Raw genomic sequence first — 21,207 nt, 5'->3', positions numbered from 1 at the left:
CAAGACCATAGCAAAATCTTATCACCAGGTGAATAGCTGAGGAACTTTCAGTGGAGGAATGTTCAGACTTAGGCACAAGGACTCAAGAACCATACAGAGGTGTATCAGTAGAGCACAGAAAGCAAATACGAACCCACTAAGGTAAACAAGGAAAGCAAACGTAAATAGATAAAAATGGAAGAAAAATGGGAAGGAGAAACGAAAAAAAAAATGAAAGACAGTATTAAAACAGAATTATTTGAATTAATAAAATAGAAATTAATTTCATCTTCAAAATGTGTGAACATCAAGGAGGGACTGGCACTTTGCTATGACTATCATACGGGGTTAGTTTAGCTGGAGCTACAAGCACACCTGCAGTCAAAAGTTAAGTAAATTTTACAGATGTAAGTCCAACTCTTCTGGCTTTTTAGAACTAGCTCTTAATAGTTCTCCTAGCTCTCCTTTCACATGTTCAAAGAGATACACCTAAAGTAAATTCAAAGCATGAGATGTTATTCACAAAGTATAGGTGACACCCAGCCATAGGCTGCTCCAACAGCCCTGAGTCAAACACTGAATATCTTAATTCCATTACTTGTCATCCAACTAACTTTTAATAAAGGCTTTATCAAGAGAACTCCTCACTGTGCATTACAAAGTTTCTGTGCCATTACAACTGTTTTTTTCCAGCACAGAGTTGGTACTACCTCAAAAATAGTTGCAGTGTCTCGGAAAAAAGAAAAACCAAACTAATGCTTTCAAAATCCTTAATTAAAAGGAATAACTGAAACAGTGTGACAAACAAGGCAATAAGAATTTTCAGTACAAAGCCTTCCCATTCCTTCACCTAACCTAGTGAAAGGACCTGAGACCACGCCCCAGGAGGTGCTGATAAACTCACCGTCAGAGCCAGCAGCTTTCCATAGGTGAGGTGGGCTGGGATGTGGTCGCTCTTGGATCGCAGTGACTCCACATACCAGTGCTCTGCTTCGGGCAGCCGGCTCATTCTCATATAGGCTTCTCCTGCAGGGTCAAACAAACACTAGTGAGAACGCCACAAACTTCTCAAGGTTTCCATAATTTCTTTATCTCTGTGTTTTAAATGTGCAGAGAGCTAGAAAAAGGTGAAGTGATTTGAACACTTGCAACCACACCCACAAAGAAAAAACCTTGGAGAAACTTGAGTGAGGAGATTAAGTTAAAGCCTTATTAGGGCTAAAATAGCATAGCTGAGATTAAAACTATTGTTGGAAAAGAATTGTCAGAGAGAGCACCACCTCTCAAGCTTTAGTCAAAAGTCTCAAAGTAACAGAAATCTAACTCCATCTACTTTAGAAAAGCCACTTCTTTTCCATCGCTCTACATTGCAAAGCATGGAATAGCAGGGAGAACATGGAAAATGTTTGCATTTAATCATAATAACTCAAGAAACCAAAAACTAGGGAAGTTTAAGAAAACAGTCCTGAATGTATATTGATGGGAGGGGCAAGACATTAAAAACCTAATCCCTCAATGTAGCTATATTTGGTCATCTGCCACAACTTGTTTAAATTAAAACATAGCATCCATTAGTTTAAAATTTCTAATCTTATGAACTCACATACAAAATGACCGACACTGGACATTTTTCAAGGTGAAATCCTTTACAATGAGAGGCTGAGGCAGGGAATGTTGAAGAACAATATATGAATGGGATGTTATATGTTTTTATATATATTATATATTAGTGTTAGATAATTGTAGTCATGAAGTTTCTGAGAAAGAGTTTTGTATGCACAGGAAGAAAGTCTCTTTCTTCAATAAGGAAACAAATTTCTCAAAGGTTGGAAATAATTAATATGAAGCAAGTACGTAGTGGTGAAGAACAACAGCTTTCAGATTAACACTCTGCACTTACACAGCTCCTTCATGAGGACTCCGGATATAAATGTGCCCTTGCCTAGGTCAATGACAGCCTGAAAATGCCACTTGATTCAGGGTTTTATCATCCCAGCAGCTGGTCCATTTCTAATAAATTACTAAGTATCTTCCAAAAATTATGAAGTCAGACGTTATCAAATACTACTACTGGAGGATCAAGACCTGACCCAAGAAAAGATCAGCTAAGGCTGTCTCCAGGTGAGTCACAGCCCCCAGTTCTGCATTACATGGAAATTGGTAACTGTGAAGGTACCAGGGAGACAGAGGAACCGAAGTTCTTTAATCAAGATTGAAGCCAACTACCACACCCTCAAAACTTGAAGAAAAAAGATTCCCAAAGAGGAAAATGAGCTCATAGCATGGGAGCTACTTTTATCTCTTTATCTTGAATATTTACAGAGGCTATGGAAGATTTTCTTCATGAAAGAAAATTGGACAAGTCAGATTTTTTTTTTTGTCTTTGTCACCAGAGGAGAAGAATCCCAGGCAAAATGTGGCACATCAGTTTAGAGTTTCATGAATTAGGGCATGGTGCAGGCAAAATGACCAAACTTCAGACGATAGATAAAATGAGCATGATAGAGAGATAGAGGTCATGCTAAGCCAAGGTTAAGGGAAACCAGCATGATTGTTAGGAACAAACAGACTTTTTTCAAACAAAAATTTATTTTTTTTTCTGCTGTATTTAGAGGCTTGCATCACTGTTTGGGAAAAAAGTCTACTTGTTCTAAATCCAAGATCTACATAGCATTTCTTACTCAAGCACTGGTCTAGATATCTGATAACACACACAGAAGCACTTAAGTAATTCTGCTGCTGTTTAGGGTCAAAAAGACACAACAATTCACCGCAAAAAAGCCCAGGCTAAATTAAAAAAAAATCCAAACAGGTAAGAAACCCCAAAAGAACATGAATATCAAATTCAGTGACAGTAACATCACATGTGATCTTTTCACTATGTCAGCACTCAAATAGTGACAAATAAGTGATACAACAGTACACTTTATCTTCTCAAAACCAAGTCATTAAGTGTTGAAAGCATGGAAGAAGCCAGAAGTCAAGCTATATGCTCCCCTCAACTCCTCTCCCTAGCTGCATGCTTTAATGCAGCATGTTTAATTACTTGTTGGCATACTATTTTTCCCACAGGCCCCTGCTTCATTAGCATGCAGGAAATGAGGAATCCATATTGTCCTTTTCTTTTCTTCAAGTGGAAAATTCCACCCCAACCTGTTACAGCTTGGCAGAGTTTCAAGTAATTAACAACAAGATGCTTTAAGAGTAATGTAAGCAGCCGTAAGTGATGGAGCTATTATCTGTGGGTAGTAAAGTCTGAATGCACTGCCAAATATCAAAAGGATCCAAGGTTCTCATCTATTTTTCATGATGGATTTTGATATAAGAAGAGATTAAAAACTTTGGAGTACTTGGAAATTCAATTTTTAATAGCTTTTAAGAGCTCAACTATTTCACAAACTAAACTCCTAAAACTTTGAGGACATTTCTGAGTGGGGAGGAGCTAGAAACAAAGCCACAATGTGTCAATCTAAATATCAAACTGTAAAGAAAGAAACTGTATTCCCCTGAACCTCAGACATGACAACTGGGAGGAGCTGCTGACTTTCTTGAAGGCAGGGAGGTTCTGCAGAGGGACCTCAACAAACCAGAGAGATGGGATATCACCAGCCATACGAAGCTGACAAAAGGCAAGTGCCAGATTCTTCACCTGGGATGAGGCAACCCTGGACAGATCGGGGAATGAAAGGCTGGAAAGCAGTGCTGCATAATGGGTCCTGGTCGATGGCAAATTGAACAGAAGCCAGCAGTGCCCTGGCAGCCAGGAGGGCCAGCCCTGTCCTGGGGGGCATCAGGCACAGCATTACAGCTGGGCAAGGGAGGGGACTGTCCCCTCTGCTCTGCACTGGGATGGCCTCACCTCGAGTGCTGGGGGCAGTTTTGGGTGCCATGATATGAGAAAGATCTTTAACTATTACAGAGTGCCCAACAGAGAACAATGAGGATGGTGAAGAGCCTTGAGAGCAAGCTGTATGAGGAGCAGCTGAGGTCATCTGGACTGTTCAGCCTGGAGGAGACTGAGGGGAGACCTCATGGCAGCTATGACTTCATTTGGAGGGCAAAAGGAGGGGCAGGCACTGATCTCTTCTCTGTGGTGACCAGCGACAGGACCTGCGGGAATGGCCTGAAGTTGTGTTTAGGTAGGATATCAGGAAAAGGTTCTTCACCCAGGGGGTGGTTGGGCACTGAACCAGACTCTCCAGGGCAGTGGTCACAGCACCAACCCTGACAGACACGTAAGCAGATTTCTATATTTACTTTAACAATTACTTCTTCTGCAAAATCTTTCAAATCTCATGCTGAAAGTCTGAAAGATCACACACAGACACTTTATTAATAAAACTTGTCAGATCTGTAAAGTTCAACAGCGGTAACAATGACAAAGAAAGAAATTAATGGCAGTGAAAACCTTAAGCTATAAATGGTCAGTTATTGCCAGTACCTAATCTGTGTAAACACAGACATGTGCAGCACTGCCTGCACAATGAGTGGTGGTAATAAATTCAGTAGACGACTGGAGTAAAATGGGACCAATCAGTATTTCAAAACTGTTTCCTGCTTCACAGGGGTTAGTTCAGTTAATATTTTCTGAGTTTTATGAACCCATTTCTTGTCTTACTCTACTAGAAAGCTCATATATTATTAAACTGTAATTCTCATTTACTAATGTAGTGCAAGAAAAACATTAATATGAAGCTGAAACACCATTTAAAGAAGTGCATACTAAGTTCATTAACATTTCTATTAATACTTACAAAGAAATTAGAAACAGGATACTTTTAGCTAGATTTTCACCACCAAAATTAAAACCCCTATACTCAAGTGGATTTTATTTGCCACAAAGATAAGACTACTTATAAAACTACTATTGACCAATAGTATTTTCCCATATTTCCTCAGAATCTTTGGAATTTAAAAATAATCCTTCAAAATAAAATTAAACAAAATCCCACAAGAAAAATAAACTAGCCAAAAACTCCCCACTAAAATCATGCCACGATATTATTCATAATTAAATATATTTGATTAACATAGCCTTAACAGTAATTCACATATAATTGGTAATAACTAAAACCCCCTAACAATCACAATAAACAGGAAATATTTATATTAAATAACAATGCTAATAAAAGATTAGCTTGCTAGCAGCCACTTTCCCCAAAGGCTAATATTTCACTTGATAATTAAATGGAATGAGTTTGTAAGAAAAATACATTTTAAAAAAGAACACAAGATTTTCCAATACATGCCACATATTGTTAAAAAGCAAAATTAGGTAGCGTTTACATGAATGTATGTTACATGGTTCTAGCTTAACATCTCATCTGTTGATTTCATGATTTCTCTGTTTCAGATGCAAACTCATACCAAGCAAAGGCCATAGGGAGCATGTCAGACTTTCTAATCAGAAAGTACAATAGAACTGCGGATGTAAAAGGACTGTACTTCCACAGGTGTAAGGTACCAATACTTTCAGATTAAGAAGGTATGTCCCTCCAGTGGTTCTCCTTCCAGCACCCCAAAAGAGATTGCTAAAAAGACAACTGAAAAATCATCTCCATAAAGGAGACAATGTAAGGTAAATCTGCCTTTCATCATCCTTATATATGCTAATTATCTGTCCCTCAAATTTTGAGGTCGTAAAACTGTAATATTGAGAACATAAAATTTGACATGGACAAGACACCAGACATCAAAACACAAAGGAAGATAGAGATGCCCTTTGAAAATAAAAATCTGTAACATATACATTCCATCATGATTTCGATTTTTCCATAATTTCTTTTAATTGGATTATAAAAGATTGGACAAAAATGGACAGGTCTGTGTCCCTGTGTGTCACAGTACCACAAGGAGTTTGTGTCTTTGATAATGCAACCATGCAGCTTTCTTGTGCAAATTAAGGCTGCAGATGTGCTTACCATAAAAATGCACCTCTCTAGATATATGACTTCCCTCTTTCTTCCCTTTGGTACCAGTGCATAAAGTAACATAATAAATCTGGAAGCACATTTTGATGCTATACTATACTGATGTATAAGATATACTGCAACAGATTAACAGTTATAAATATGCAGTGCATGCACATCTTCCCTGAAACAGCTGAAGCATGTGAACATAGTGAGCATCAAGTTCTGCACAGACTAAGCATATTGTGGGTCATTTTTTTTTTCCTTTTACAGAATAATCCCCTTTAAGATTTCAAGGAATGTATTGTATTTTATCGGGGGTTTTGATGGATGGAAGTCAACCCACATTTACTTTGTCTGAACAAATTCTTATAGGCTTTAATTAGCGAAGCAAAGCCTTATCTGATTTAATTAGACCACTAAGCTACTTTTGAAGTAGAAAACAGATATAAATGAAGGACAAAATAACATCAGTTTCAGCATGGAACAGCATGGGCATTGCACAGCTGTTTCCTGCTGTACAAAGGTTTCCAGTGAAAGAAGTATACTGACAGAAATAGAGGCATGGAGCTCACACAAGATAGGTAATTTCATTTTCATGACAGTATAGGTTTCTTTAAAACTCTATTAATACAAGCACTTTCCATTAGAATCATGCCTAACTGGGATCCCTGTAGTCCATTTTCAGTATTGGACTATATTTTTGGTCTGCAAATGCTATGATTATACTTATTTTCATATAAAACCCTGCCTGTTTCAAATAAAAAAACACTTCATCCTTAGAATCACATTTTTCAGACTACTACATGAGAAAACTAAAACATTTCACATTAAAATATATATCAATAGTCCAAAGAGCTAAAACTCAGAAAATCTGGAAACCTGGGGAAAAAAAACCCCAACATGCTGTAAAACATTAAATCAATTACCATCTCCAGCAGTCCACTGCTGGATTCTAACTTTCTTACCCAGCTTGATTCCCTAAAAGCAAGGTCAAAAAAACCAGGAGACACTGCAATCAGATTGAAGATTCATCATCACAGAATCATTTAGGTTGAGAAAGACATCAATCATCAAAGTCCAACCTTTGACCGAACATTACATCAACTAGATCACTGCACCAAGTGTCACATCCAGTCACTTCCTGAACACTTCAAAGGATGGTGACTGCACCACTTCCCTGGGTAGCCCATTCCAATTCTTGACAACCTTTTCAGTGAATAATTTCTTCCTGATGTCCAGCCTCACCTGGTACAGCTCATTCTTGTTTCCTCCTGTGGCATTGCTGGTTGCCTGGCAGAAGAGACACCCCCAGCTGGCTACAACCAGTAGCTGAAGAGAGCAATAAGGCCTCTCCTGACTCTTCTCCAGGCTAAATATGCCCAGCTCCTTCAGTCATTTCTTGTAGGACTTGTGCTCCAGACCGTTCATCAGCTCCATTGCTCTTCTCTGGACATTCTTCAGCACCCCAATGCCTTACTTCTCGCAATGGGCCCAGAACTGGACAGAGGATTCAAGGAGTGGCCTCACGAGTGCAGAGAACAGAGAATCAATAACCTCCCTGGCCTGGCTGGCCACACTATTTCTGATACAAGCCAGTATGCCTGGGCACACACTGGTTCATGTGTAGCTGTTGGTAGCCAAAACCCCCAGGTCCCTTTTCTCAGGGCTGCTTTCCAGCCACTCTTCCCCCCTGCCTGTGGTTGCTGTGACCCAAGTACAGGACCCAACAATTCACCTTACTGAATCTTATGCAATTGGCCTTGAACCATCAGCAATCCAGTCTGTTCAGGTCCCTCTGCAGAGCCTTACTGCTCTGCAGCAGATCAATACTCCCAACCCAGCTCTGTATCATCTGTGAACCTACAGAGGGTGCACCCAATCCCCTCATCCGGATCATCAGTAAAGATATTAAACAGGACTGGCCCTAATACTGGGCCCTGCGGAACATCACCAGGGACTGGCTGCCAGCTGGATGCAGCACTTAGCTACTTAGCTTTGGACACCAGATATAAACTACCACAGTCTGCAAAGTCTCAGAGGGGGAAGGGCTAAAGTATCAGAACGAGGGTGGGAAGGGGGAGAGAAGGAAGCCCAGCATTTTATTCCCATCACCATTGGAGAGCACATCATTCTTCTTTCCATGGTATATGTAATAAAATGTACATATGGAAGAAAAAAAAACCTTTTTCCATCCAAGCTAGTTTTAAAAGAAAAAAAAATACTTGTAATGTACACTTAGCAAGAAATTACTAGTAAAACTTCATGAGATGCATAGGAAGCACGCTGACGACTAAAGCTTAGATAAGTGCAGGTACCATACTCTGCATAAGTTATGATGTGGGGTATGTATTTCACAGTTTAATCATCTTTGGATCTTATAAATTAAGTGTTGCACAGTGAAATATACCAAAGAGTTTCCTGGAGTTCTAAATGCTATTTCAAAATAATTCAATAAGAAAGCATCTAATGGGAGCAAGGGGTAAATGGGACAGGAGCCTTAACAATATTAACAGCTTTGTAGAAACAGCCACATCCACCCAAAAGCATAATCAAGTAAAGTGATAGCTATGTTATAATCATCAACACAGAAAGTCTCTCTGGATGCTAAGCCTTTGTACTTATGATACAAAACTCTGCACCAGATGTAAAATCTGGCTCCCCTTTTCTGGACTCTACATTTGTGTATGATTTTTTTTCTGTCTATGTGCAATCCAGCAGATTTGCAAGCAGAAATTTAAACTTTGTGCATAATGCACTGTATTCACTCCTGTAATATTAGCTTTTTTGTATTTCTCATAAAAAAATATTTGTAAGGCTTTGCCTGAATGCATTTGAAAATAGACATTGAGATGTTAGTTAGCAAGGGCAGATGAAGTGCCATAAAGATATTTGTCTTTATGACAGTATCTTGCAAATCTAAACCTGAACAATGCCACCCCACCATCTTTCTTGTTACTGTTTGGTATTAAAATAAAGCCTCCATGGCCCACTTCACACCACTTAACTGTCAGGAGCATGAATTACTGTAGCAGGTGGGTTAGTGTGGTTTTAAAAGCAATGTAATACAATCAACTGTACAATATCAGATTTCAAGTAACGCAAAAGACATCTAGAGCAGAGACTGATCCTTAAGCAATCCTAATATTGGCATTAAAGTGTTCAAGATCCCACAGGGACTTTGACCTCAGGCTTTAATTGAAACTTTAAACAAAATATATTACCTATTTAATACAGCTGAGCTGGACTCCAGCCTTTGTAGTGCAAGTGCCATGCCAAGCAAATTAATCTGTGTAACCTTAGCATGTACTTTTTAATTTACATCAAAGCAATATGGTATACAGAAAATAAATACCAAGCCAATCTTATACAGCTTGTTGAATAATTATTTTGATTCTAGTCTTAAAGTTTCAATTTTTAGTTGTTCTGGGTTCTCCTAAGGAAAAAAAAATAAAAAAGAAAAGGTTTTGTTTCTTGGTACAAAGCCAGAGAAACATATGGTTTCCTTAGCTGAGTTGTTGCACACCTGGCAAAATAAATCACAGCAACAGAAGACCAAAATCTTCCCTGCAACTTTTTCATATGCACAAACTTAGAACATCTGATGCTGGTATTACAGCCCTGTCTTTTGTACCATGAAAAAAATGCAAAGTCAAATGGATGCCTGCTTCTTGAGCCCCAATACTTCTTTTTCCCATTAAGAGGCAAGTTACAGAGTGTTTTAAAGGATGAGAGTCTGTCAAACAGACTGACACACCAAAGGAATGAGTCACTGGGCCTGTCAGAGCAAAAGGCCAGTAGAAGCAAGCACATGAAAAGAAGTGTAACACAAACAAGGAAAGCAGGTGGTGTAAAGGCTTAGCACTGCTGGAGTGTTAATGCTACTGCACTCAGAGTGCTGGAGTTCAAACCTGATTCAGTTTAAACAGTTCATCTCCTGTTTATTCTCTTTCAAGTACGTCATGTACATCATACAGGAGGAAAAAATTGTCAATTACATGAATGAGTACTTACTAAAAATTAGAGGAAGCACTGCTTCTTTATATGACATGCCAATATGTAGCAATATATGTACCACTCAACCAAGCAAAGAGATTGCCAGAGACTGGGAATACAGTCATCACAGTAACAACCACAGCAGATAATCCTCAAACTGTGACTATTCTTAGGTTTCATGATAAGCTGTGAAGACTTTTTACACATTTAAGGAGATGGGGAAGAAAAATTCCTTCTGCTGCTTCCCAAGCAGCTGGGGAGCGCTCCCCAGTTTCTCCCCTTCCTCCCCAGCAATGAGCATTCAAGGAGCGGGGACAGCTCAGTCAGGTTTATGTAGCTGCAAGCACATGAGACTGGCCTATTTCAGTTCCTCTAGTCTCCCTTTTAAAGGCAAGAAGTGGGCAGACAAGTTTATGTAATGCTGTTTATCAAAGAAAGTGTTACAGGGAATGTGTTTATAGTTTTGTCTTGAACATGGAAACAGAAATAAACACTCCAGGCAGCCCTCTGATACTCAGTGACACCATATGAGCTGCAAAGCGGATGCACTCCTGATAATGGATGCAGTTGACTTGTTCTCCTGTCACACACAGAGCAAAGAGATGACTGAAAAGGGATTTAGGATTTATCTCACCCAAATCAAGCTACTAAGTCTAAGTCAGTCATCTTAGCTCTTTTTAGAGGAGAAGTATGCTTGCTGGGATTATGTGTATAATCTTAAATAGATATCTAAATCAGAAGGGCTTCATTACTCCCCAGAATACAGTTTTCTTTCCACACTATGAAGAAGCATGGCTACCAAGCTCTGTCTTGTCATCTGAGGTAGGAGAGACTAAATGCAGCCATGTAGGCTTATGTAGACACATCCAGGACAGCTTTGAATAAATCAGTCTGAGTCCTGTTAACAAAGCTGTTATTCATTCTATTCTAGTCATGATCCAACTTTGTGTAGTCCATCGGATTGGGATTGCCTTTGCAGTGCAGCATAACCTACATGCAACACTTCAGCAACCACTGTGAAGCCAAGTTCTGTCTTCCTTGCTAAAGCTGCCATCACAACAGCAACCAAAACACAAATATAAGCCATGTCAATGGTAAGTTGAAATTCTCAGAGCTCCACAAGGAGCTAAGGTACACTCAGTAGACCATATCTTGTTATGCCACCAGGACATCCACGAAGTGCTGGCAGCAGCTTAAAGGAAGCAGAAGCCAGAGTACGGGCTAGGGAGAGAAGGGAGGAAGTATAGCAGGAGCCAAGCCTGGGCAAAGGACTGAACTAGTCTTTGTGTTTTTGTGAGTTAAAAAATGCAAACCCCAGGAACAGAGTGAACTTGGACATCACACACCGTGCTTACAAAGGAAATTGAGAAAGGCCTCCTGAACCTAAGAAAGCAACCAAAAAAAAGGAAAAATCTGGAGAAAGTTATAGGTCATAGTGGCTTTAAAGGTAGCATCTATTCATTGGAAAAGAAAAAGGGTAGCATGAGCCTACTTTGCAATGGGACAAGCATTACATGCTAGAAACAGCACTGGTTTATGTTTCCCAGATTTGTATTCTGAGGAACATGTTATCGGAATTATGAAAAACGTATCTACACTAAAGAGGGCAGTCAAACTTCAGAGAATTTGCTGAAGCACTGCAGTATTTCAGCAGTCACTACAGGACACCAATAATAAGCAGAGGTTTAATTCACACAGAGGTGACTGTGGATATCACCATCAAATTGATCACAATGATTTATTTATCAGCAAATGCTGATAAAGAAAACTGATAAAACAGTAATTACCCTAAGACTGACAATGAACAGAAGTATATGTAATAATCAATTTGTGCAATTTATGAATTTTAGCCATTGGCATCAATCCAGTAAAGCTTAGTGTTTGGGGAGAAGTACCTCTCCATTGAACTGTATGAACTGTTAAGAAAGTGTTTACGCTGACGTTAGATACTTTGTCACTGTGGCAAGAGAACTACTTAATCTAGCATGTACATTTTTTAAACATACAGCATCAGTTACAACTACAATTTTACTTTTTTCTGTGACCTAATAATTGTAAGGTATTAATCAAAGATGCCTTTGACTGAATAAGTAGTCAACAACTGTGTAAAAACATTTGGTATCAACCAATACACTCCCTTGTATATGAGGCATTGATGGGGTGAACCACACCAAACCCCATATGCTTCCTGTTGATCCTAATTGTTTCCACAGATATTTTTAATTGCTCCACTTTGAACTACTTTAAAGTAAAGATTCTTACATTGTTTTCTATCCCAAACAAGAGAGTACTGGGCCAAACACTGAGGGTGCTTAGCAGAAACACATGAGCTTTGAGAGAGAATTTCACTTACAAGCATCTCTGGAACAATAAGAACCAGCCCTCTTGTTTTCAGATCTGAGTACTGTAAGTAATAATTCATATTATCTTCTTTCTTTTATCTGTTTAATGTATCCCATATAAAAATGCAATGAAAAATATGAGACACTGAGGTTAAACAAGAAACACCTCACTGATAAATTGACAGTTTTTTGCAGTACTCAAAGGACTTGAAAATTTTGAAGGACACATAGCTGATCCTGGAAGAAAAATAAGAATTCTTTCATTGTAGGCATCCAGTGTATCAGCTGGAAATAATTTTTTGCCACAACCTTAAAAAAAAAGTGCAACTACTGCTGTGGATCTGTTTGAACATCTTGTTGATTTACCAGGCACTTCAATATCTAACACCCATACACAGGTGGGCACATGGGGTCTCCGAAGTAGTGCATGAGAGCTTTTAGAGACCAAGAAAAACACTAAACCATGCATTCTAAATGTAGAACTGCTACACTGACAGTCCTAAAGGCATGCAGTGTCTAATAGTCTCATCATTTACTGTACCTTATCCAGCACTGCAGTTGCTGACATTTAAGCTCTAAACCTAGTTTGGCTTGTACTGAAGCTAATTATTTTTGGGTTTTATTAGCTCATTAATTTGAGTACCAGTTGCCTGGATAAGGTCTTTTGTTTCACCCTAACTCCTTAAATATAATTCTGAAGCACTAACAATGCACTTACCCATCATATTGTATAGGCTCTGTGGTGCAAACTGTCTCGGCATTTTCTGTATTGCTTCTTTGTAAACAGTAAGGGCCTCCTGAAAAGAAACACAAAGGTGGGAAAGCACCAACTTAAAAAGCATCCTTTCACACATAAAGTAAAACCAAACTATCTTCCTTCCCCAAATGAAAAGCGCAGGGATAGAGAAAACACATTGGCATCAAAAATGCCACAAAGTACAAAATTTCTCCTTTTTTTACCTGAATTTTACCAAATTCTGTGAGGCTTATAGACAAGAGATCAAGCTAGTTACAATACTGCAACCTTTTTCCAGGCAAAAGTAACAAGGACATTTTTAATACCTCTTAATGACTGATGAGTTTATAAACATAAAATTCAATAGGCTATGAAAGAATATGGATTATTGATCTGCAGACAAAGGACATTCTGATGATTAACTACGCTAAGTGACCTAACAATAAAGAGATCATTGTCTACTGCCAAATAATAACAAAGCATAATCCTACCACTGAAGCCTGTTCCACAGAAAGGATGAGAAGCACTATGAAGTCAAGAAACCCAAAACTGGAATCCCTTTGCAAATATGCTGTGTCTTGAATTACCATTCATTCCCCACTATGGACACTTGCTGGTCAGTCTGTTATCTCTGCATCACACAGTCACAGCTTACGAAGGCTGCAATGACAGCCAGGAAGAAATCTGAAGTTTTACATTCCTAAAAGCTCTTGTATCTTGCAAGTATTGAACTTCAACTCTACACTCCACTGACTGTGCAGACAACATGCTGCTGTTCTCTTCTCTGTATATATGCATTAGCTGTCTGTATTTTAACCAATTAGTAACTCCATCTGACAGAGCTGGATGCAGCAGACAGATGTCAGGGAATCTGTCCAGCTTCTGCATGCCTGATCTTAAACAGCTGACATAACTGTCATGGTCAGGAACACTTTACATGGATCAAAACCACTCACAACTCCTGCTCTGAAATATGCCTGACAATGCAAAGAGAGAATGCATTTCTTTCAAGTACTACTAAAGGTCAAACCTCAAGTGAATGTCCAGTTTCAGTTAAGTTCATCAGGGAAAATGGAGAGGAATCACAACAGTCACAACTGCATGTGTAAATGAGATGGGATGGCTTGGGTGCAGTTTATTGTTACATCAAAAATATCCAACCCACTTTATCACTGAAAATACACACAGTGGGATGTTTTTAATAACCAAAGTTTTAAATTATTTCAACAGGATCTTATTTGTAGAGACTTAAATGAAAGCATAATTGCACTTTTGCAGCTAAAGATGGACTTACTGTGTTTTGAATTATAATGCCTCTACAGTTTAGGTCGACTGGCCTTTAATCAGGCTTTATCCTTGCATACCAGCTACGGGTATGCAAAGCCAAAACCAATGAACTAACACATATCAGATGTGACCACTGCTAATGTTGACTCTGATGTGAGAACATCACACTGCTAATTAATAGCATTACACCAGTGGCTGAAGAGAACAAATATTCTCTGTAAAGAATGCTAATCTCGATCTGGTGAAATGCAATCAGTTCATGTATGTGATATATTTTGAAAGTCTGGGTGGAAGCAGTATGTATTATTTGTATATGGAAGTTTTATATATATATTATATACAGATCTGGAGTCTTACCTCATAGTGTCCTTGTTCATGAAAAAGTTTTCCTAAGTTATAAAGACAGCTGGTAACAGAGCTTTTGTGAGCATGAGGATCTTTCAGATTTTCATCAGGGATCTCTGAACACTTCACGAAAGTCCTCCTGGCTTCCTCTGTCTTCCCTTGGTTCATCAGGATGATACCAGTATTTAAATAGGCAGCTGTGAAGAGGGAAAAAATGCTATATTTGAATGGAGTTCTATTATGCTTTATCTACTGTTTCAATTCTAAGTAGTATTGGGTAGAGATTCCGTGGTTATCTAATTTGGTTTTTGAATAACACAGATCACTCAGTGGTGTGAGTGTGAACATGTAAAATATATGAATGTATAAAGGTAGAAGCTCAGAGTCAAAGAAAGAAGAAGGTGACTATAAAGTAAGGAGGGAAGGAATCACTGGTTAGGCAGAATGTTCCAGTTTGTTCCTCTTTTCAGGACTGTATAAAGCATATAGTGCCATATGTTTGAAGAGTTACAAAAAATATACATATACATAAAAACATATATACATACAGAGAAGATTAATACTGAAGGTACGAAAGTCTCAGCCATCTCAAATAGCACCACTTAATTTTGGAACCTGTTACTGGCAACACCTGAATGATTGTTCTCCATTTTCCCCAGGCAAGAAAGAAAAAATATTTATATTATTCATTCATATAAATATCATGGACTGGCTGTAAGAAACAGAAAACAGGAGCCTGAAAATTTGGGCAGTAGTATCTCTGACTCAACACCCCAGATCAGAAGCATTTTAAGTTCTAGTAGTGCTGCTGAGTGTTAATGTATCATCTGCTTCTTACTTGTACCGTATTAAATATAGCTGTTTACTAATAAACACTTGCTATCAAGGGCACAATTTCACCTTTTGCTTTTTGACAAAAAAGCCTCTGAAAAAAAAGAAATCATTATTAAAGAGTAGGAAAATTTTCTATGAAAACTACAGTCAATATTATGCAAGCTTGTAGAGTCAAAATACTTACAAGCTAGTGTGGGTCTGCTACCAACTGCCAGTTTATAGTAATGCAATGCCTCTGAAAACCTGCTGTTTTCCTGAAGTAGTAATCCTCTGCATAAGGGGAAAAAAAAAGAAGAAAAAAAAAAAGAAAAAGAAAAGAGAGAGTGAGGTCTGAGGTTACTACAAAGAGTAACTTGAAAACAAATACTGAAAACAAAACTTGGGTAACAAAGCAAAATATGCTTACTGGTATTTTAGAGATACAAGCACTCACTAACAGTTCCATGTGAGAATTATTCCAAGTATAAAGATGAATTCATAAACATCAGCTGCATCCATATGGCTTTAACAAAGCAGATGTTAAACAGAATAGTTTTGGCTTTCTTGGAAACCAGGAGATTCATTTACTCAGTTGAGAAAATGTAAGTCTGCAAGACTTTTTAAAGTGGATAGAATATGATGGAGATACTTGTAAGTCATTAATGATTAGCCAGGCATCTTGTCTGAACCTGAAATAAGCAGGTCTTTTTCAAATGCATGATAAAGTTAAGCATCCAGCCCTTCATGTGCTATGTTAAGGACTCCCCTTGTTGAGCAATTTCACCAGATTATTCACTGTACAGCTCAGCACCTGCAACAGTTCTATATTTTCCTGTATTCTTTATACTCTGAACAAATTTACTAACTAAAGAAGTATTAAAAAATATACTGAATATTTCCAGTTTCATAACAGATAGGTTTTAATTTAGCTTTTAAGACAAACATCCTTGTGAATTACGATTTATACCAGCTACCCACAAATTTCTGAGAAGTGGTCTGGACCTCATTGACATGAATGCACACTGTATATGCTTAAATGAAGGCTCAAAGCATTATAGTTTTCCAAAGTTTCAGAAGACTGAAAAAGAGCATATACAAATATATTAAAACCAGAATGATTTAAAAATCCTTAAAATTTAGTCATTTCAGAATGGAGACTCAGACCTCAGTATCCAGGGTTAAACATAACTTGTCCTATAACTCAAAATATCCAGGCAAACACAGCTCTTCCTCTAAGGTGGAAGTGATACTACATTTATTTGTAGTTTCCCTAACATACAGCAATTTTATTTTCTTCCTCTATGCTTTTATCTGCTGATAAATTTTTGAACTGCAAAGAGCTTGGAATTCTTTTATCTCCAGCCTCAAATCAGAGATTTAATTTCCCTCTAACATTTCAGGACAACTTTTTAAATTAAATCAGTCAACTTCAAGGGATGAAAAGAGAAGGGCAATTAGCTTAAGCAGGTACCATCTATGTTGTTTGCTTCTTGTCACTAGGTTAGGATTTAACAGAATTGAGAAATATATCCTCTTTTTCTTCTACACTATCCTATACTATAGTATCACATGACATCACTTTGAAACTGTTTCCTAATTAACTTCAGACTAGGTAGCAAATAATTTTTAATATTAACAGAACTTACATTTAGTAGGTACTTGCAGTAAAGTAAGAAACAAGGGAATACATTCAGGATATTTTTTGGCATGGCACCAAGGTTTGCAACTACTGCCAAGTATCTTGCAAATGGCAAGAGGTATAATCATCAGGACAGAAATAACATTTTCTGAATTTTCTAGAAGCTGAATTTTGTTTACTGTAAAAATTTTTATACACTTACTTCAAGGAAGATTAATTATGGTATTTTGATCCTGTTTGCTATTGATAGCAGGAGAATTAACAGAAAAAAAATGAGGTGCATGGTCTGACATTTAAGCTGCTTCTTAATATTTTAAAAAGCAAAAACATTCTCACAGACAATTTTGAAACAATTTATCTAGGAAATTCCGTTCTTATTTTAATTCTGGAATAAATAATGTAACATACTGAGAGAAGTAATACAGTAATTGGTTAACTTCACCAAAACAAATTACTTTGGTAAGTGTACAACACTTGTAGTTTTGTGATTAAAAGAACTTTTATTTGCAATTATTACAAATTAATCTTTTGCATTCACTACATGCTCTAACACTGACACTTTAGATTTATTACTTGATTCTCTTCCAAAAGACGTTTTTCTTTTAAAAGTTGTTCCATTAACTGTCAGTCTGTCAGCATGTGTCTCTCTCTCTCCCTCTCTCTTTCTCATATATATAATCCAAGCAGCTCAGATGAAGGACTGAGTGCTGAATTCCACCTAATAATTAGTGTTCTATTCGTATTTGAGTCTGGGAGAAGAAAGAGAAGAATATAATCTTACCAAGGCATGAAACTGCCTCTTCTCCTTGTGAAATTGGTCCTGATTGATCACTAGTTTTCACTGTAGTTTCTGGCAGTACAAACATTACTAGATTTATGAGTGTCCAGTTCTAGTCTGAGGTTAAACTAAGTCAGGAAAAAGCTGACTTCTCTACATGCAGTGGAAGAACATCCCTGAACTGGAGTTCACACCTTGCAGGCACTGCAGATTCCAGTATCTCACCCTCCCCGTGGCCACCTGGTTGTTTAAACAAGCATCCACTACAGCCAGGAGTAGATCTGCTCTTGACATGCCTTTCACTTCTTTGCTTGAATGTAAAATCATAACTCCTCCTCAGAGATTTTTGGCAAAGGGGAGAAGGAGCAGCAAGACAACAAAGACATCAATACAGTGAGAAGCATTGGACATAAGCCAGAGGCAGAGCAGAGCAACTGACACATGTTGAGTATGTACCTAACTTTTGTGGTTACAAAGACATAAAGCCTTCCTTTTTCCTTACACAAGGATGAACAAAGGAAAGGACATCCTTGAAGGATGCTTGATTCAAAAGAGTAAGTTCCAGGGATAAACTCAGATGAAGACCTTAAAGTCTTTCCGGCCCCTTCAACTTTCTACAGTTACTAAAAATGCCAAACTAACGAAATAAAAAAACCTAACCACCAAAATGCCCGCACAAAAAAAAAAACAAAATGCAGGAACAGCTGCTTTAAGTTGATACTTCCAAAACTTTTTAATCTCCCCAGCTCACCTTCCCAGTTGTAAGGCAGACAAATGAAGATGTTAAATGAAATATGCAACTTCTGTGCAAAGACAGTCCACTGACAGAACTGGAAAAATGTGGCCTCTATTGTTTAGCAAGACAAGTACTGTGAAAGAATAAGTGAACATGAGGAGGATCTTCTTCACTGTGTGGGTGACCACACACTGGAACTGTGTGGTCACCCACACAGTGAAGAAGTCCAGAGATTGTCCAGAGAAGTTGTGGAGTCTCCCTCACTGGAGATATTTAGAAATTGTATGGACACAATCCTGTGCCATGTGCCCTGGGATGACTCTGCTTGAGCAGGGAGGTTGGGCCAGATGACCCACTGTGGTCCCCTCCAATATTACACATTCTTTGATTCTGTGAAATACATAAAGATAAAAGTATTTGGAAAAGAAAAAGCTATTTAAACAATAGGACACACAGTGGACAGTTATAAACTGTCCGTGAATTAATTTAGGATTAATTAGGAGATAAGTTCTAACTGTAACACATAGCAAGATTCTGGAACTTTACAACAAGATTTCTTTTTGCCTGCATTACTTCCAGATACTTTTACATTGAGTGTTAATCATTTATGAAATGGAGGATATGTGCTGGCTGCTTGCAGGAGTAGTGAACTTCTCCAAGTGACTTAGGAAGTGGCTCAGAATCCTGTTTTTTAAATAGGAAGAAAAATAAAATAAAAAAATTGGGAAGCCCATTCTGACTATCTGGAAATGATGCACATCATTTCTGTAGACAGAATTGCTCATTTAGTTCATGCAGGAAAACACCTCCCCCCAAATGAGCTGTTTGCAACCCTTACTGAATTCTTTAGCTGCCAACTTTTACCTATCTTGCTTCACCAACAATGAAAAATCTTCTTGTCTTCCTACTCTGCTTGGTTTTGACTGAAAGTCACTAAATATTAATGGCACAAAAATATTTTCAGAGATCAGAAGGCAGTCACAGAATACAAATAAGCAGTAGATGGCCTATGGTCTTTCACAAGTTTCATACGAATTTCTTCCTGTTGGTAGTCCTATTCTAGTCAGCTGGTCTGCTTACAAAACAAACTCCTCAGTGACTAAACCTGGCATAAATTGGCCAAGTACAATACACAGAAACTGCAACTGTCAAAGTAAACATGTGTTAGTGAAATATTTATAACATTTTCAACTCAGGTACAACATTGAAACTGTTTAATCAATTTTGTTTACTGGTTTATAACAACTGATACAGGGCCTGTTAGCTATTACTTTGCCATGACTGCAGTTCTTCCATGCCTCAAGCTATATTCATCCTATTGATTTCAGGTGGGATTATCTACAAAATACTGTATCTATAAATGCTGCACTGGCAAACAAAGAAAGCAATGGAGGAAAACCCTCTGTTATTCCCCACACAGATGTGTCTCCAGTCACACAGCAAGAGCAGATCTGCTTTGCCTAAGGTAACTCTTTCACTATCATTTGCAAGCCTAGTGGGTAGAAAGGTAGGTATGGATGCTACCACAAAGCATACTTTAATCAATAAAAACCCAAACATACAGAGAATAACTATTTCCTCTGCAGAACTCACTAAGTAATCTATCACTCCAGTAGTAAAAAATACCAAAAAAAAACCCAAAACCCAAAACAATCATCCCCAAAACAACCTCTAATCTTTATTCCAGTCTTTCTCACTCCTCTGGACAATAGGCAGTGCCGTGCTGCGTCTGCAGTCCTCAAACCAGATGTCTATTCCCTCTCATGTGCCCCAGCAGTCAATACAGACAGAGAACTGGACACAACTTCCTACAAGAGGGGTCTTTTTTGAAACTGAATGGCAGACATGAACAATTATTTTCCTAATTATATAAAATGGTGGAAGCTTATGTAAAGCTAAGTGCCCACAATTTCAAATACTGAGACATATAATTGAATAGCTAGGTCACTGAATGTCTTTCACCTCTCAATATAACTTTGAAAGCTATCTGTACTTCATACAGGCCCTACAAAGTGTCCCAGAGCAGTTTTGCACAGCAGGAAACCACCCATCACCTAAGTGACCTTTGGGTGCTACCTCAAGAGCCAGTCTGACAACACAGCAAGATTTATCAAGACATCTTTGGTTACAGCAAGACACACCTTTTAGCTGCTGTCTTTGATAGGGGAAGAACTAGCTGGAAAAGCAGAGATTCATTCCTAACAGGTTTGCAACCAGTTTGCATTCATAGCTGAGAAAAATAATCATCAAGTATGTAGACACCAGATGACACATCCTCTTTGCTTTTTAACTCAACATCCTGAATGATAAAAACTTCTGAGCTATCAAGGAAGAGGAACAATAACCTTGACCTGTTTCATACTAGGTGGTTGCAGCAGGAACTTTGTCTGGGGAAGGTTCAACCACAGTTCAGCACATGTTTGTAGGTTAGCCTGATTTTAGAGTTTTTGTCTCTTGATAAGTTTTTTATGCCAATACCCTTAAAAGGCAGGGAACATATTTTCTAAAGACTAACAATAACAGACAAGGAAGAATTTTGCTTGTATTTATTTTTACCTAAGGATGCAGAGTTAAACTTTGCTTGTAAAACATTGCAACCCTAGACTTTCTAGGACAGGTAGCCTTCAATAGTGGCTGAAATTTCTAA

At 38.1% G+C, this 21,207-nt stretch overlaps 1 protein-coding gene across 2 annotated transcripts in view; it reads right to left on the bottom strand.

Moving 5' to 3' along the window:
* TMTC2 (transmembrane O-mannosyltransferase targeting cadherins 2) overlaps positions 1-21,207 on the bottom strand; it is a 236,123-nt gene that overhangs the window by 56,593 nt on the left and 158,323 nt on the right. For both annotated transcript variants that reach the window (XM_041409862.1, XM_041409863.1), the window contains 4 exons: positions 15,613-15,698; positions 14,607-14,791; positions 12,945-13,023; positions 884-1,005 (listed from right to left, as the gene is read on the bottom strand). In XM_041409862.1, the coding sequence (XP_041265796.1) occupies positions 884-1,005; positions 12,945-13,023; positions 14,607-14,791; positions 15,613-15,698 (472 nt within the window). The remainder of the gene's footprint in view (positions 1-883; positions 1,006-12,944; positions 13,024-14,606; positions 14,792-15,612; positions 15,699-21,207) is intronic.

This window comes from Onychostruthus taczanowskii, unplaced genomic scaffold, assembly GCF_017590055.1.
Source record: "Onychostruthus taczanowskii isolate IOZ18803 unplaced genomic scaffold, ASM1759005v1 scaffold31, whole genome shotgun sequence".
Lineage (NCBI taxonomy): Eukaryota > Metazoa > Chordata > Aves > Passeriformes > Passeridae > Onychostruthus > Onychostruthus taczanowskii.
The sequence above is the reverse complement of the archived record's forward strand: the minus strand, read 5'-3'. Positions and strand labels throughout refer to the sequence as shown.